The following is a 19292-nucleotide window of genomic DNA, read 5'->3' on the forward strand; positions in this document are numbered from 1 at the left end:
TTTCTGAAGCTAACCTTTATTGCGTCTACTTTTATTCTGACGAAACAGGAAGAACTAACAATGATGCGTATGTTTACGTACACATGTAGTAGTGACAGTTCCTGGGGCAGTGTTGCCACAGTCCAAATGAGCTGCGTGCACTGTCTGCCATTACCGCTCGTGGAATGCTGGATTCTTCATTTTAAAATTAAAGGAAAACGATAAACAACTTTTAAAAATCACGTTTTGCTCAGAAAAATTGCACTTTTTCAGTTGATATATAAAAATCAGGAAACCGTGAAAAACTTTAAACGTTTTCGCGCCGTCCAAGCTTCTGCACATGTGGGCTTGCGGCACGTTGCCTTTACGGGAGCTGTTCAGCTTCTCGTAGAACTTCCGAATGTCGTTAGCTTGGTACAACTCTTCAATCGCTACGCGAACTCGGTCTTCTTATTGGGGCATCAAATGATTAGTTGACACTTTGACAGCCTCCAACATAGCTCATCACAAGTTCCTATCTCAACTACTTTACACCTAACTATCACATACAACACACTTATCTCAGCAATTCTCGATAAAATTCACGTTCACTCGTAGATTACTCGTGAATCTTTTGTCCTAACGAGCCGGTTTATCATTTCTAGATATCAATGCAATCGGCAAAATAACAAAACAAATGAAGTGGGAGATTAAACGTCTAAGACAGTGTTATATTTAATATGATTATCGCAAAAGTAAAAGAAATTCGCACATAGCATTGAACATCTTACAACTATCTTACAAGTAATAAAGTTTCTTCTCCAGCCAAGTGCTGGGCGTCTGATGCAAAAACTGTCCGGCAAGGGCAGATAGCTTGTGCGCATACTGGCAAACAGCCGGTACGCCAACCGTTCCAGACCAGTTGTAGTAAAGATGCGTTTGCTTGAAAGTGTACTGCTGCAGTCTATCAGCATTGAGACCAGATTCGTCCCGCAGGATGTTGTAGGAGGTTGGTGAGACTGTGCCCTGGCGTACACTTTGTGACACCAAATAGAAGTCAGTTCTGAAACATTCAAACTCATTATTACAGGACACGCATAGAATGGTATAATCAAAATTTACCTTTCAGGCAAAGTGATGACATCGTCAACTACTGTTCCTGGTGGCGGGTTGCGTCTGTTCTCAAAAAGACGTGTATTAATACGCTTATTCACTACGAAGAAGGTCAACCGCGATGGCATTTCAGTTGTTTTGTAGGCTGCATCTAACTTTTCCTTGACGGCAGCTACCTCGTGTTCCAAGACATAATTTAGTTGACCATCGCCAACACCGTCACGATAAATAACAATACGCTGCGGTAACGCACCGCCAAAACTGCCCTGATATGCACGGATGGCCTTGATTACATTTATAGCTAAAAAGCTGGACAATTCCCCGCCATTACTGTGCTGGTTAACCGTTGAAAAATACTTGGGATGCTTAATTCCTCCTCCATACATTGACGCTACTAATGCTCCGTAAGCCTTGGATCTGTCCTTTGAATCTTTGCAGATATCAAATCCTAGTACCATGACTGACGACAAAGGACTTTTTAAAACCCATGGAATACCACCGAGTTTACAGTTCATCTGAATGGCAACCTTGGTGGCAACAGACATAAGTGTACGAACATTCCCGCCTTTGGGTGTAATAGTGCGTGTTTTCATAACCTGAGTAGGAACTGCACGTTCTACACAGCACTTCTTTTTAATAGCAGCATAACGATCAACTTTGTCATTCGTTACTAAGCACATTATTAGCTGTGGATCGCGCTGACAAATTTGGCTGAGTTGTTCGACATACACAACAGGAGAATCGTTCGGAATGACCACCCGACGGGGATCTTCAACCTGGAAGTGCATTCCATGGGCCGCTTGTTTCAAACATTGAAGAAAATCGGCAATTAATCGCTCACTACCCCCAGGAACTACGACCACCCAGTTGGTGAGCGCAACAGTCAGATACATGGGATTGTTGCGGAATGCCATTTGCCATTCAGCCATATCGCCCGCCAGCATTTGACTGTAGAGGAAAAATTGAATTATTAGATTCCAACCTAATACGCAGTTAGAAAACCACTTACTAGTTAGCCTGCTCCGGATGAAAAAACACAGTTTCCGGCGGCAGTACGCGTGCTGGTACTTCAACCAAACGACGGTCCAATTCTGTTTTCCAAAAAGTGAAGATTTCGCTGCTATCTTTGCATTGCTGCAAGCGTCTATTGAACACTTCTAATCGCTCAATGCGTTTGTCAGGTGTTAAACGTGTATGATCAGCAAGGGCACGCATCAAACTGAAAAAAAAATAATATGAATTAGATTTACTTATATGTAGTAGATATGGTAAATGAAACACGATTATTGTAAATACATGATTTACACTACTTACTGGAAGTCCTTGCGCATATCATCTGTGATACCGGTAATACGTGACAATTCCGGGACCAAGTAGATCAACTCTGGTAGACCAGCCCGAATATCGCGCGACTTTGGTCGAGACACCAACATCGGTTGACGGGGATCTCTTATATTTACGTTGTAGCGATCTTTGAAGTACTTCATAAAGGTGAGCGATCCATTTTTGGTCTCAAAAGAACTCTCTGGGGTTACGTTGAAATCCACGTCGGAAATTGTGTATGTTTTGTTATTTCCATACGTGGTCATTACAACAGAACCCAAAACCATTCGTTTATAATTATCGCGGAAATTGCCTCTCTGATTCATACACTGCTCAAACAGTGAATAACAGGTGTCCGTGCGCATGACTCGATGCGTTAACTCTGCACACATCAAAACATCTTTTTCGTGCTGCCGGATGCTAGTAACGTATCCAGGATACAGCTCAATGCCGTACTGTCTAACAGACACTTTCGCTTCAGCGTCAAAATAACTGCGACCAATCAGCTGCAACTTTAAACCGGCCATAGCTTTACGATTAATCAAGTTGAAAATAACAAATGCAGTTTCGTTTGTACCGTCTACTACGCCAGTTCGTCGTAGTTTTACGACATACTCTTCCTCTGTAGTGCTATCTTTTGTAGTATACGTGATCTCTTCAGTACAAAGTTTATTTCGGGTAAATAACATTGTGCCATCGAATAAATATCCCCCAATGTTAGACTTCAAGTTGAACATGAGAGATTTCATTTGTTTGTTACTCTCAACGTGTGGAGTAAAATCAACTCTGTACTGGAAAATACGTTCGTCTTCATTTCGCACTATACGGAAATAATTTGTCTGCAGCATCACTTGTCTTCCGCTAGAACCTTGCTTTGAAACAGTTGTATCGGTTCTGGTACGACAAATCTCCGGTAGAAACCGCTTGCCTCTCATTCCACCTCGGCCAGCTGCTCCAGCTCCACGTCCCCTTTGGCCACCCGAGGACTCCGTTTTATGAACAAGTGCAGCCATCTCGTCCACAGGACGTATTTTAGACTCATCCGCCCTTGGCGGTGGCGAATAGGGCCGAGATGAACGACTGCTACCGGGCAAACTATCACGGTGTTGGAAACTGCCCACTTGTCCTCTTGGGGCATGCTCTTCCGACCCTGGCCATCCGGCTCCACTACTGTGTCGGTTGTTGCCACGTGACGATCCACCATTGTATCCACCGCGAGAGGAACCAGTAAATCCTCTGGCGCGGCTTCGTCCTCCATTACCATCCTGCGGGCTGCTACCATCGGCCATTCTAGAATAATAACGTCCTGCAACGAAACAGTCAAATGATAATTCATAAATTCTACACGAAAACGAAATTTTAGCATGATAACTATTTCAATATATGAAATGGCCGTGTGAAAAACTTACTGAGTGATATAATCAAAATTGTTCATATAACAGATTCCGATTAAAAATTTAAGAACTCAACTTCACGCGTTACCACGTTAACTGCTTATTTTCCATTACTAATCGCATCGCATCGACTCTCAGTCCAAGTGGACAACAAGTTGAAGGCGCGAAAAATTCGCACGGTAAAAGAAAATTATTCGTTACTTGCCTAAAATCACCCCTTTGGCATCACGCCATGCTTCAAGGGCTAACATCTCAACATATGTAAAAACGAGATAGCATATCACCGCTTCTTTTCATACATCTTTATCTTACCGCTGACAGCGGGCACAAATTAATTTGAGCCCAGGACGAGTTCATTGTCATTCACTGTTACACGGTGGGATGCCAATGGCTCGCCTAAAATGCACACTACTAGGGATTATAGAAAAATTACATTATCCAGTAGGGGTTATCTATATAAACCGTAAGTTTTAGAAACTTTACAATGATACAATGCGAAATTTAACTGAAGCTGCCATGAATTAGTTACAAATTTTTATGATTTATGTCATTTTGATGAGCAGTCATTTTATTATGACTAAAACTCATACGGGCTTTGTTTTAATCAGAGATGCCAGATTTTCCCAGCGCAATTTTGTCGAATTTCAAGCAGATTTTTTTTTTCTGATTTATGATTTATGAGCAGTTGCAAATCTTTTTGTTTCAAATAACACAAATAATATTTTTGTTCCAATAAAATACACGAAGATTCGAAACTAATGTAAGCAGAGTTGTTAAGACTTTTAAAAACTTTTTAGTATGACGTCGTGATAGGCCCAAACAAGCTAGATAGCATTGGCACCAATTTAGATGAAATACACGAAGGCTTGAAACTAGTATAATTGGGAAACGAATGAGTAAAATATTACGCATAATAGAATTGTAGCGACCGTCATTCTGGCACGATAAAAGCCCAATAGCGTGCACCATTTTACTCGAACACAAAACAACATAAACGTCAGAAAAACTGTAAACATATACATACATCTCAATCTATATGTGCACAATTACGTTTGAATTTGAATTTAGCAGAGAATCCTGCAAATATGGTATTCCTGCCCAATTTTTTTTTCACATTACCAACGGAGTATGAGCTCCAATCCTCAACATTTTAATTTGTCTTGAATCAATTTGTAGCTCCATTATTACAATTTCAATCCAAACAATCTCTGATCGGCGTTAGACCAGACCGAACCAAGCGTCATTTAAAAAAAATGAGTTATTAACACAAGGGGATGTGAAAACTAATAATCTTTCATAAAAGAACGAAATCATCTGAAAAATTCATAGCGATTTTATAACAGCAATTATCTGTAGCAGCTTGTAGAAAATACACGGCTGCACGCAGATCATTTGAAGTTTGTGTATATTTCTCGAAACATAACGTTTAAAGTTTGAGCTGCAGTCAAACCACTGTGTACATTTTTACATTTCTAAATAGTTGAATGTTTATTATCATCTCACAACACAGGCACGAATCAGATTTTTTTATTCAAACAAAGAAAAGAAATACTTACGATCATCTGACATATTGTTGATACAATAACTACAATTATAAAATTAGAAAAATATAACAAGAGCAAGGAACAAGAAGGTTTTGACTCTTTTGAAAACAACACTAAAATAACGTTCAGACTGTTAGAGCGACTGTAAGTCTAAGCTATGCCTTATATTCCATTTCACAGGTATTATTTTTTTGCTCTACCTATCTCCCGTACATTATTATTCAGCAATAAATACTACCCACAGTCGCCGCTCTAAGTTTGAAATTGGGCACCTATGTTGCAGTAAATGTTGTCTTACTCTTTGCGGATCTGTTTATAGATCATTGCACGGTGACGTCACAAAAAAAAAGAAAAATGAGATTTGACAGTGGTCGCGGGTTTGTTTCATGGACTTGTAAAATTTTCGGCTTGAGTGAAAATGCGGAAGTGTGTTGTTAAAAATTGCTTTGCTGCCTGGTAGTAACGAATTCGCATAGGCAGAAAGTTGTCCGATCTTTTTTGTACTTGTATCATTCATTTTCACTCTTATCACTGAATGGTGAATGGAAAAAAATTCTAACACCTTGTAAAAAAATCCATGGGAAATGTCGAAAAAGTGAGGTTATTTTTTGTATAGTTCATTTTACGAACTGACAGGTGTCACGGATCCTGCTGATATTGATGCTGCTTTTACGTGCGTTGTCAGCGGTTCCGAGCTTTCTGTCAAAATTTGATTCATGAATTGAGTTCACAAACGTCTCGTAAAATGGTCTACGTAATGATTATTAACACTGTCTCTACACAGAAAAATAAAACTACCTAAATACAGTGGTGATTCGCTCGTGGGGTGTTCGCTAGTTGGGTCGTCACTAAAAAGCATTCTGATGCTTGGGGCAAGACACTATTGATATATTGCGAAATATTCCCAATATTCAGTATTACGAAGCATTTAGGCGTCGTACACAAATTGCGTAACGCTAAAAACCTAGATTTCAGACCCCCTCCCCCCTATGTAACGATAAGTAACGTTCGATATGACTCCCCCTAAAATTACGTAACGCTGGACAGACCTGCCCCACTTCCAAATTTCTAGTTTTGAGCAAACATCACAGTTACGTAACTATCTCAATTACCCCCCCCCTCCCCTCCCCCCTATGTAACAATAAGTAACGCAAACTTAACCCCCCTCCCCCCCTTCATGCGTTACACACTTAATTCATCTCGGCAAACTTCCCAACAGCTGATCGAGCTCGGCGATCTTTTTAACAAATATCAGCAAAATATTTCGACGAACATTCAGCAAATATATCGATTTACCGTGATCCAGCAAGTAATGACATCTCGCCTACCGAAGTTCATGAAAATGCTACCGAAAACTAGTAAAACTGTTCGCTGTATTTATCAGCTGTTGAGTTCCCGGCAATAAAATCTGAGTGTGTACGTAATTTGTGTACGACGTCTTATCGTTGCATTTTTGGGCACCCCTCTCTTTACAATTTAGCTCATTGACATTAACTTATCGTTGGAAGGTTGTCAATTGACAGGTAAACAATAAATATCAAAATATATAAACCAATGTCGAGTAGTATTATCGAAATATTCACACTTAGTTTATCTCGGCAAACTTCCCAACAGCTGATGGAGCTCGGCGAAATTTTTAACAAATGTCAGCAATATATTTCGACGAACATTCAGCAAATATATCGATCTACCGTAAACCAGCAGTTATTAAATTTCGTTTGCCGAAGTTCTTGAAAAATTCTGCCGAAAACTTGTAGAACATTTCGCTGAATTTATCAGCTGTAGAGTTCTCGGCAATAAAATCTAAGTGTGTTGATCGTGAACATAAAGGTGTCTAGCCCCTAGCTCTAATGTCAGAATTCAACGTCATTCAAATGCGTTTTAGAGGTCCGGAAAATGGAAAAAATATTACTAAAATAAAATTAATTATTATTTATTGTTGTGAAAATTTTATAAACATGTTTAGTTATTACACTTATTCCATTCAGCATTGATAAGTTTGTTGCTCAGCACTATTAACTGGACACTGACATAATCAATCGCGTAATATAGAGAGTACATGTTATACATCTACAGCATTTTGTGTGTAATTTAGAGGTTTATTGTTCGGTTGTTTGTTCTTTTATTTCTTCAACGCTTTCACCGGAAATATCCAGCGTCGCGATTTGCCATTTTTTAGGCAAGAAGCAGGGTGATGTGCTTGCGCTTTATCACTTTGTTTCTCGTTGGAAGATCCATTTTTGTAAAAAAAAAGGATTCACCAAATATATTAATTATTTACCACAGCAGCAAGGCAGAAGAGCCAAGTGTATTTTCTTTGACATACTTTTAACGCTAGAAATTAGGAAATTTTTTCAAGCATAAAGAAAACAAACAATCGGCGCTCCCCTGTGAAAAGTTTGCCCAGCTGTCAGTTCACCCAAATAACGAACACGATTCGCTAGTTGGGTGGCAGTCGTGTTCCAACCAACGAATTCCGGCTGTACCTTGAATCATCAATATCAATTTAAAAAACTCCATACAATTTTTTACCTAAAATTAAATATTCGCATTTTATTAACTGTTGCGTTGTTTTCACCAATTTTTATGCGTATTATTTACCTAAAGCAGTGAAAACATTCAGGTTTACGTAAATTTACGTTGTTTTTACGTGTTCACTTGGTAATATTTTCTTTGTATGTAGAACTGTACATTTGAGCACGGCATCATTTTTGTTGGCAAAATATAAATCTGGCAACGATTGCTCCGAAAGCTTCAAAAGACAAAGCGAAGGACAGATAATCTACTGGGAGGGAGAAACTAGCGAACCTATACATTAGAGAAATGACAAGACACTCACCGTTAAGGCAACTGTTAACATCAAAACGGGCGAGCTGTATAAATTTGCATTGCCGTTATCCGTTTTGATGTTGACAGTTGCCTTAACGGTGAGTGTCTTGTCATTTCTCTAATGTATAGGTTCGCTAGGAGAAACGGATACGAAGCTGTGTGAGTGTCAAAATGAACCAGAATGAGCTGTCACTGACTGTCAATTTGAACCAAGAGAAAAAGAGCGTTTTTTATGTAAAGAGCATTGTTATAACTGAACGGTAACGCGTTGCTTGAATAAATATTTCATAAGCCTTGAGGAATAATCATGTTAGCAAACTGTTAGCGAACTTGCGTTTTTTTCTGGATTTAAGGCCTTGGTTACTATTTCGAACACAATTCATCACGGTGAGATGTAGGGTTGTTGAGTTTTTGAAACTGCATGAAACCCTGAAAAACCTGCCTCACAGGTTACGCTCTCGTACACATTTTCCGAATGTCTGCGTAAATATATATAAACTCAAAACTCTGAAAAAAATTTATGCAACGGCAAATTGAAAAAACGCAGACTCGAAAAAATTGTGTTTTACAGACAAATTTGCACATTCAGCATTCCTGATGTTAAGAAAAACTTCGTTTGAGTCATAGAGCTTTCTGACAGCTCAGTCACGCACACTAAATTCGGATTGTTTGCCTCATAAATGACTCTTGCTTAACTCTACCGGGGTTAAGCAAATCGAAAAATGTAGTCTTTTTTTAGTTGCTCGGTACTGGAAATCAAATACTCATTTTGTAGGATAATATCCGAATAAAAATCACACAATTCGCGTAGGAATAAATTAGGTTTCAAGTCAGTAAAAGAAATTGAAAATTTCGCAATCAATGCAATCATTTTGACAGCACATTGTTGGCCTCATTTTCAATCCGACTTCACGGTGTAAAGTGCGCCAATACATGCACGATTGGAGAATTCTATAGAGATAAGTGACTTTTCACCTACGCACACTAGTAAACGTGTACACCCGTGTTAAGTTGTTTTGGTTTCCTCCAAACTCAAAATCATCGCATCTCGTTGCTTCGACTTTTATCACTTTTAACCATTTTTGGTCGATTATGTTCAGCAGCTTCTTCCGATTTCCAATCACGAATGAAAAACTGTATTCAGAAACAAGTTTGAAACATATAATGAGTGTTCAACTGAATATTTGTCCAGCTGCTAAAAACATAGCATTGCAAACAAAACAGCTATTTGAAAATATTTTCCTCAACTAGTTGAACTACCACATTCGTACGTGAAAAGGTCTATAGACCTTTTTACGTACGAATGTGTTAGTGCCACTAGTTGGGGAAAATATTTATAAATAGCTGTTTTGTTTGCAATGCTATGTTTTTGGCAGCTGGACAAAAATTCAGTTGAACACTCATTATATGTTTTAAACTTGTTTCTGAATAAATTTTCTCATTCGTGATCAGAATTCGGAAGAAGGCGCTAAATATAATCGACCAAAAATGGTGAAAAAGTGATAAAAGTCGAAGCAACGAGATGCGATGATTTACAGGTTGGAAGAAACGAAAGCAACTTTACACGGGTTATCTCTATGCATACGGTACAGCAAGAAGATTGCTACACGCTATCAAAAAAGGACTCATGCCTGTGTTCTCTGTTTTGAGTGTAGTATTCGTTTCTCCCTCCCAGGTATTCTACATTATAAACGCTCTTTTATAAGTAAAAAAAAGGAATTAAAAATATTTTGACAGTCAAAACGGTTTGTTCGATTGGCATAGTGTCTTTGACAAAGTCCTAGATAATAATTTTGTCCTTCCATAAAAAATATACCCCGTGAAAAAAAAATAACTTTTTTTTTTAAATAATATTTTTTCCTGATTTCTCCATGATCGGACCGGTTTTATTGTTTAGGTAATCTTCTGCAGTTTTTATAAAAATAAATTAGATTTTTCTGAAGTAAACTTTTTTAGATAATTAATTTTTTATTTTTGTTTAAACTTTTTTTCACAAAAAAAATTTTTTTTGTAATTTATATTTTTTTTTTTTCTGGGAAGACAATTTTGTTATCTACAACGTTGCCGAAAACGTCATACCTATCAAACAAACTGTTTAGCCCTAAAAATACTTGTAATCATCAATTCCTTCCCAAAATAGCTTTTTTCAATAACTTCTCAAAAATGAGCCCAAAATGCCATATTTTTTTGTCTATTCAAATATACAGGTAAATCAAAAATGACAATTAAAAAAAATACTAAAACTGGGGCATTTTTTGTTGACCTGCTCCATGGAGAAAAAGTATGTAAAACTCATCATCCGTCAAACATTATTTGTTATCTTGGTTACATGTACGTAACAAATTTCAACAAACAAATAAAAATAATAGTACATAATATTGACAAAACTATCTCAATAAGTTACACCAGCGAATGTAGTCTCTCAACAAGTTCATTATAGTTTCCTGATGGATATCGCTAAACAGTCCGATTGAAAACTTTGCATGTAACAAAGTTGATTGCAAGATATAACTCGAGGCTGGCGAGAACGGTTCCCGGTAGTCTTTTAGCATTAAATGACGTTCTTCTAAATTTCACCATTTACTTTGCTGTCTGACAAAACGTACTTATATTAGGTTCAGGAGTTCATTACGATTCAAAAAATTTTGAAGTTACTGTAGTCGAAATATTCATACCAGCTCAACAGGTATCTGTACAGCATGGAGAACAATGCAATCAACGGGTTTGTGAGATTGGTTCTATTAGAACAATAGTAACTGTACATACCTTGTCGCATTGCCATTACGATTGATCTGTACACTACTTGGCTTTTAAATAAAGCTTAAACTGTCAGGAAAATAAATTATAAGGTTTTAAAATTATATCTACAATTTGCCAGTCACTGCATGAATCGCACTCGCGCCTTTTGTCCTACAGATATTCGAAGTTATTATTAACTCAACTTCAACTTGGCTATATCGTAACGGTTACTGCGTTATATCACTGTATAACTGTTAAACAAGATGTATTACAGTTAGAATTAATCGTGAAATGGGGTAAAGACACAATACAATATATAAATTCTTAAGCAGTCTTGGTAAATGCTAGTGCATTTTAGTCTATTTTAAAAAAAGGTCTTCATTTAATACTTCCTACACCTTTAATACTTTTCCTACACCTTTATTTGATAGATGACAGCGGGCACAAATGAGTTTGAGCCCAGGACACGAGTTGTCATTCTCTGTGATTCAGTATAGGGATGTCAATAGCTTGCTTTAATTAGAGGGACTTTTAGGTACAAAGGTTGCAGAGTCCGTAGACAGAATCAGTTTGTTTAGTGCATGGTGACGAAAAAGTTTTCAAAAACAAATTCCCTGAATTTCCCTGGAATATAACATTAACTTCCCTGATATTTGTCAGCATTCAGAACAAAAAAAATGCAACGTAGATGAATGAAACTCTGATATCTCAATAAAAAAAATATTCGATTGGATGGGGGACCAAACAGTGAACAAGTCCTGATTAGAGTATTTTTTTCGACTTTGCGGGTTAGATGAGCCGAAGGACAAATGACAATGACAGCTCCTTCTGAGCTTAAAGCTAAACTGGCAGTATGTGACGTACTCGAAAATAGTGAAAATCGCTCGAATCGAGTTGCACAATGCCACCCCTGTTGAGACGGGGAGACTCTGTAATTTTGTTTATATTGATACAGAGAATGTCATAGTAAATGTTTGTTATCTATTCATGTCGTCTGTTCTAGGCATACTCGCATGTTATTTGTTTTATTGTTCGCGTAAATTTATTTTTATTGCTGAGCAATGAAATAATAACTAGCGTATTACAAAATTGTACAACGTTTGATCTATCCAACAACATATTGGTTATTGTTATCCATCATGTGGTTAGGCTGCTAATACCGTTTGAAATCTTGCGGAACATATACCAGTTTAATTTACAATTCTACAGGATGTCCCTAGTATTGAAAACAAAGATGTAGTCCCACGTCTAAAAGTATCATCCGACAATGTTGAAATGTAAAAAAAGATTTTGGATAAATCTTAGTAAATGAACTAGAAATTCACAGGAATTCGCCGGCTCCTACTTTCATAAATTCGTATATTTAGGAATTAACTCTTTCGATATTATGCCGGTCACGCTTATTTAGTGAACATCGAATATAAAATGAAATAAAAATAACATATCTTATATCCGTAGCAAAAACGTTCAATTCTCGTTGAATAGTTTATGGTAATCATATTTATGAGATAAACTTTCAATCGCCATCAGCAGCTGCATTGCAGTTCTTCCTCGATTGCACATGAATGGAAATCGAGTACCGCAGCGATCATAGACGACGAAAGACCAGCGGTGCTCTACTCCACATTATATATTATACGGTGTTGCTTTTACCAGCATGCTTTCTTTGGGGACATCAGTTTTTATTACACTCTGACAGCAGGTTAAAAAATTGTCTAAGGAAAAGGGTTGTTCCAAGCTTTTCGACAAACCGTTACCTTAGAGACATCAAATTAGTCTGCATGGAAGCAAACATGAATCGACCTATTTTTTTCGATATTGATTCAAAAAACATCAGGGAATGGTTGGTGTCTATTCATGTCGTCTGTGCTAGGAATGCTCGCATGTGATTGGTTCATTGTCCGCGTAATATTGTTTTCGGAACTTTTCTTCAATTTTTACCGCTTAGCAATGAAATAATAGTGTTAACTAGCGTATTACAAAATAATCCAACATTTCATCTATCCAAAAACATATTGGTGATTCATCATGTTGTAATGGTGTTATGTTTCATTTCCAATTTTACAAAAGGCTTTCCAGTATAGTAAACAAAGACGTAGTCCCACGTCAAAAAACAAATGTATAGTGGATGCTACTAAAAACAAATAAATTACCTCATTTTTAAACTAGCCCCATTTTGGAGTTTTTTCCCCACATTTCATGTAAAATGTGATAGTGTTACTCCATCCAAAACTAAAGCTGGTATTAGACGAAGCGCATATTTGCTATTTTTGGTACGAATTTTCTTTGCACAAAGTAAAATCTGTACCAAAAATAGCAAATATTTGCTTCGTGTAATACCTGCTTAACACTGAAACTCTACGTCTACGCTACATTAGTAGGTTCTTCATTAATCAACCGGTAGTGTTTCTCATTTTTTTTTTTTTTTTGGAATTCGCAAGACGTGATATTCATCAATCAAAACAATCAATAAAGAAACGACCGCAAATGGCAAAAAAGTGCTCTTTCCTCAAGACAACGCTTCCGGTCATTCTGCTTGCGATACGATCGAAAAATTGAACGAATTGCGCTACGAATTGGTTCTCCAGTTTCCGTACTTATCATATTCAACCCCGAGCCTGATTATTTCCAACGAAATCTTATACAATATGCAACACTATGCCGAATAAGTTTTTTTTTCATAAAAATTTTGATGCTTGTAAATTTGTAAACTTTTGATTTACATTGTTTATGTTGGTATACTTAAAAAACGGGTTGAAAGAATAGATGGTAAGATAAATATATAAGTAGATGTAGGGTGCAAAAATTCAAACAGTAAAATTGTTATGAGCGCAATATTATAGAGAGGTGGAGTTACACAATTATGCGGTTTTTGTACTTATATTTTTTTTATTAAATCTTATTACGAATCGATATAACATATGAAAATATAATTCACAAATAGTATAGCTTCTTTTCAAGCAGATTGTTTGGCGCCTGGTGAAGGTACTGTCCTACGAGGAACGCCAGCTTGTGTGCATATTGGCATACCGCTGGAACACCGACCGTTCCCGACCAGTTATAGTACAAATGCGTTTGTTTGTAAGTATAAAGCTGCAACTGGTCAGCAGTCAACCCGGTGTTGTCAAACAATATGTTATAAGAAGTTGGTGATACAGTTCCTTGACGCACACATTGTGATACCAGATAGAAGTCGTTACTAAAATGTAAAAGAAAAAAAAACATTTGTTATAACTTCCTCAACAAATCGGCAAAACTAATTAAAAACTACCGTTCTGGCAGAGTAATGACATCGTCGACTACCGTTCCGGGCAATGGGTTCCGTTTCTGATTGAACAGCCGTGTGTTAATTCTTTTACTGACAACGAAAAACGATAGCTTGCTTTCAGCTCCCTGATACACAGTCGATAGCTTTTCTCTAATGGCAATGAGCTCATGCTCGTAGACATATTTCAACTGTCCATCACCAACGCCATCGCGATAGAAAATGATGCGCAGCGGTAGTTTACCGCCAAATTCAGACTGATAGGCACGAAGTGCCTTAACAACATTCACGGCCATGTAGTTAGATAACTCTTCACCTTTCGCATGATGATTAACAGTGGAATAAAATTTGGGATGTTTTATCTCTCCGCTATACATGGACGCAACTAATGCTCCGTATGATTTCGATTTGTCCTTCGTGTCATGACAAACATCAAATCCAATTATCATTACGGATGTCAGCGGGTTCCTTGAGATCCATGGAATTCCTCCGAGTTTACAGTTGATTTGGATGGCAACTTTGGTGGCAACGGACATCAGGGTCCGCACGTTACCCCCTTTTGGAGTAATGGTTCGTTCTTTTATGACCTGAGTCGGTACGGCTCGATCAACGTAACATTTTTTCTTTATCGCAGCGTACCTATCCGCTTTATCATTGCTGACCAAACACATGATCAACTGTGGATCACGTTGAATCACAGAACTTAAATGTTCCACGTACACAGCCGGCGAGTCGTTCGGCATTGTTACGAATTGCGGGTCTTGCATCTGGAATCTCATTCCTTTCGCTGCCTGTTTTAAACAGGACATAAAATCTGCTACCAACCGCTCTGATTTGTTTGGAATTAGAACGAACCAATTAAGCAATGGTATAGAAACGGTCATGGCATTTTTTCGGAAAGCCATTTGCCAATCCGCAGTCTCTCCAGCAGGAGTTCCACTGTTAAATAAACATTATAATCAATTTATCTTTGCACCACAAATGGTATCATACCTCTGTTCATCTTGGAAATATATGATTTCCTGGGGTAAAACACGACCTGGTACCTCAACTAAACGACGGTCGAGCTCAGTTTTCCAAAAATCAAATACTTCCGAACTTGGTTGCGATTGGTGTAATCGACGGTTGAATGCCTCCAATCGTTCAATACGTCTGTCTGGGGCTAAGCGAGTGCAGTCGGCTACAGCACGCATAAGACTGAAATTAAAAATAAAAACATTTAATTTGAAGTAATTATAATGACAATTACAATCGTGCACTCACTTAAAATTTTTTCTCATTTCATCTGTAATACCAGTGGCGCGAACTAATTCTGGAATAAGACAGATACATTCTGGTTTGCCTGCACGAATATCCCTAGGTTTCGAACGAGAAATCAGCATAGGTTGCCTCGGATCCCGGATGTCAATGTTGTATCTAGTTTTGTAGTATTGAATAAACGACATTGATCCACTCTGCGTATCAAATCTGCTTTCTGGTGTAGTATTGAATTCCACATCATTAACCATGTAGGTATTATTTTTGCCATAATTTGCCATGACAACTGATCCAATGATACTTCTCTTGAAATTATCTTTCCAATTTCCGCCTTGAGTCATACACTGTCTAAGCTGAGCGTAACAGTTGTCAACTCTCATCACCTTATGGGTTATTTCGGCACACATAAGAACGTCTTGTTCATGTTGCCGAATACTCGTTAAATAACCAGGATAAAGATCTATTCCATATTGACTTATAGGAACTTTACCAGCCGGATCAAAATAATTTCTTCCGATCAGCTGGAGATTCAAACCAGCCATTGCTTTTCTATTAATTAAATTGAACACCATGAACGCCATTTCGTTGGTACCATCAACGGTGCCCACTTTTCGAAACGTGATGATATATTCCTGACCAGTAGTGGCATCTTTGGTTGGATATTCTACCAAGTCTTTAGCCAATCTGTGTCTCGAGAACAGTTGTGTCCCCTCGAAGATATAGCCACCAAGAATAGGTTTCAACTGGTAGATTAATGAGCTTAGCGTCTTCATACTTTCAGACGGAGGATTGAAATCCACACGGTACTGGAAAATTGCTTCATTTTCCTTCCTTTGAATACGGAAATAGTTCGTTTGCAATGTAACGTTTGTTCCAGTTTTTCCTTGTTTCGTAGTTTCACATCCAAGCGGCCGTGTCCGCACAACATCGGGAATTGCACGTCTTCCCCGCATGGCACCACGACCCGCAGTTCCATCACCTGTTGTTGATCCTCTTTGCGGACGATGTTCTGACGCCGATTGAGTGATCGACTGTTGTGCCGGTTGGCTTGTTGGGCTCTGCTGCTGCGCGGGTTGGGCTTGTGGGTGCTGTTGTTGCTTTTGTTGGGCCGGTTGAGTTTGCGGTTGCTGTTTTTGTACAGGCTGATTACCCCAACCGGATGATTGCTGTGAAGCCGTGGCTTGTGCCGGTTGCCCTAGCGACGGCCACGATTGTTGTTGCGGAGGTGCTTGATGAGGCTGTTGTCCACCTCCACCTCCGCCACCACGCTGTTGCTGGCCACCACCGCTACCGCCACCGCGCTGCTGCTGCCTGCCGCTTGGTGCACCTCCGCCGCCACCACCAGCCGAAGCAAATCCTCGAGCTCGATTTCGACCTCCTCCACGGTTACCTTGTCTTTCGGCCATTTTTCTATAGAGTAGTGTGTTTGAGTTCACTTCACTTACACTGAACATAATGTGACAGAAAATGTTTACTCGTTCGGTAACGTACGTTTTTCTACGTTTATTCATAAATTGAACAACTTTTTGACAAACACAAAAAAGTACTGCATATAAGACATTCGCTGAATATACGCTAAATATCCCATTCGCGACCATGAAGCCAAAAGATTATCAGGACCTGAGAATAGGGACTATAGCGTATTTTTTTTAACGTAACGAACATTTTCTACCCATCCAGAATATGATTACTAAAATCCATCAACAACAAAAAAGTAAGAACAGTAGAAATTTTTTGTTGTAGGGTAAACATTGGTAATATTTCTAATTGATCTCATAATCCCAAGAATTTTCAAATCAAAGTTGCTAGGAAGCATTTGTACTATTAATTTATTATAACAGCATTGGAATGCTACAAATAAAATAATTGTTGATAAGAGTTGCAATACGCTAATAATCAGCTCAGACTACAATTTAATGAAATTATTGGCTACAAGCTGCATACATATAGATACAACAAAATAAATTTAAAACACATAGCTCTTGCCATAAGTTTATAAATAGTAGAAATAAGGATAAAAAACAAATTCTTGAAACAAAATGCGATTTTTACTAATCATTACGAAAACGCACAGTGCATATTCGATTCTGTTTGTTCTAAAGTTCGACAAACTAATAAAAATGCTTAACAATAAATCACAAATCGCAACAGTAAGCATAACGCAAACTTTAATGGCTACAGTAAGCGTATTGCAACACGAAACTGAAGTTCATGCCTTTTCTACTTTTTTTAATTCGTACGACTATCACCACGGCCAGCATGACGGGTGTATCTGATGTTAAAAAGTGTTAAGAGTGTTTATGTAGGCACAATTCATGCTTTATGCTACACATTTACCCCATTTACTGCTCCGGACACAAGTATGGCGTCTGCACTTCGTGGAAAAATCGGTGTTGAAAGTTTATCATTTTTCGAATAATACATCGTACACTGACTCTTTTTTTTTTCAAAACAACCAGTAATTTGATGATTGAAATAATAAAAATATCATATTTATTTCTAAGTCAGCTACCGGCTTGCACATAAGAAGCCATCGTAGCAGATTGAACCGACGCCATTTTACCCACATTCGCAAGCAGCTCGTCTACTTGAAGCCGAGATACTAAAATCTTCATATAAATTTCATTCGTTGTAATTTCGTTTGAAGATTCTGATTGTGTTATCTACTAAAGATTACAAAATAGTGTGAAATGGTACCTGCTGTATCAAAAAATCACATTTAACCACGATAAGCCGTGATCACTTTTCACACTATCCGAAAATTTTCGACTTCTCGCGGTATAGCACACTACGACTGGACAAATCCAACTGAACGAGAAACAACAACATTCATGCTATCCCCGTCGTTTTGCCGGTTGTGACTGTGACCGCATGAACAGGAAGTTGTAACCCACACTACATAACACAGCATAAATTCATTTGGCCAAACTGGTGAAACTGTCTTTGTAATTCAAAATGGAGAGCTACGATATTTCGTCATATTGCCAGAAATATTCGAAATTCGAGTTACAGCGTACAACGCGGACAACTTCCGTTCCACAAGATAGGATCTATTTGAAATTAGAGCAGACATATTTCATGTCGGGTGTGGCCAAAAAACAATCAAGAAAATTTGCTAAGTCCCTCAAAATAAATGATTTCACAAACCGAACGAGCAAACACTTTCTATGTTTACAGACATCAATTAAACAATACTCTACCTGCCACTTCCAAAAACTGCTAAATTAAATGACGACTTCTCTTTACTGACGAAACAGAACTACGAAATCGAAATATCAACTTTTCATCTGACGTGTTGGTTGAAAACTGAAGCCTGGATTCGTATGGGTGTATGTGAACACATCAGTTCAGTAGAGATATCCGAAACGTGGTTGTCGATGTTGAACCACATTATAAACAACTCTTCCTTTCATATCATAAAAACAAATTTGTGCTACCCTCTTTCACAAATACAATTTTACAAGTAAGGGAATCTTCTTGTTGCTTCTTCCAACCTGCTTTGACAAGCAACACGCCAGCAGCATACCTGCCACCCATGAACCCACTATGCCGGCGCAGCATGCATACATACACCATCACAAAATACATGCCTGACAGCAGATGGAGTTGCCAGATTCCACTGATTGAAATTATCTGAATATTATAATTTTCAATCATGTGCAACTAGTTTTCTGTTCACACATTAATCACTACGATCAAAGCATTTTCTAATAATACCGCGATCAAAATTAATCAATTTATAAATTATTCATGCATAATTAAGCAGACTGTAGTATTTGCTACAACAACAAAAGCCAATGTAGTAAAACCATTGAAAAATAACAGCTGAATATAGCTTCGTTTGAATGTCCGTTTTCAATAGCTGGCGCC

General features: G+C 38.0%; 2 protein-coding genes across 4 annotated transcripts; both read right to left on the minus strand.

The window, feature by feature from the left end:
• Nucleotides 1-661: 661 nt before the first annotated feature.
• Nucleotides 662-18275, minus strand: LOC129722132 (protein aubergine-like). 3 transcript variants are annotated; one of them, XM_055675379.1, is made up of 5 exons: nucleotides 18120-18275; nucleotides 2386-3700; nucleotides 2081-2290; nucleotides 1081-2019; nucleotides 662-1021 (listed from the first exon to the last, which is right to left on the minus strand). In XM_055675379.1, exons 2-5 carry the CDS (start codon nucleotides 3681-3683, stop codon nucleotides 757-759), a joined length of 2712 nt encoding a protein of 903 aa, XP_055531354.1. In that variant the 5' UTR covers nucleotides 3684-3700; nucleotides 18120-18275; the 3' UTR covers nucleotides 662-756. The 3 variants fall into 3 exon arrangements, with proteins under 3 accessions (XP_055531354.1, XP_055531353.1, XP_055531355.1); XM_055675378.1 differs by lacking the exon at nucleotides 18120-18275 and adding an exon at nucleotides 10928-11074; XM_055675380.1 differs by lacking the exon at nucleotides 18120-18275 and adding an exon at nucleotides 3804-3938.
• On the minus strand, nucleotides 13762-18835 carry LOC129722131 (protein aubergine-like). Its single transcript, XM_055675377.1, has 5 exons — nucleotides 18623-18835; nucleotides 15429-16832; nucleotides 15159-15362; nucleotides 14172-15104; nucleotides 13762-14099 (listed from the first exon to the last, which is right to left on the minus strand). Exons 2-5 carry the CDS (start codon nucleotides 16826-16828, stop codon nucleotides 13835-13837), a joined length of 2802 nt encoding a protein of 933 aa, XP_055531352.1. The 5' UTR covers nucleotides 16829-16832; nucleotides 18623-18835; the 3' UTR covers nucleotides 13762-13834.
• Between the last annotated feature and the right edge of the window lie 457 nt (nucleotides 18836-19292).

The sequence above is a fragment of the Wyeomyia smithii genome, chromosome 2 (assembly GCF_029784165.1).
Source record: "Wyeomyia smithii strain HCP4-BCI-WySm-NY-G18 chromosome 2, ASM2978416v1, whole genome shotgun sequence".
In the NCBI taxonomy this organism is placed as follows: Eukaryota; Metazoa; Arthropoda; class Insecta; order Diptera; family Culicidae; genus Wyeomyia; species Wyeomyia smithii.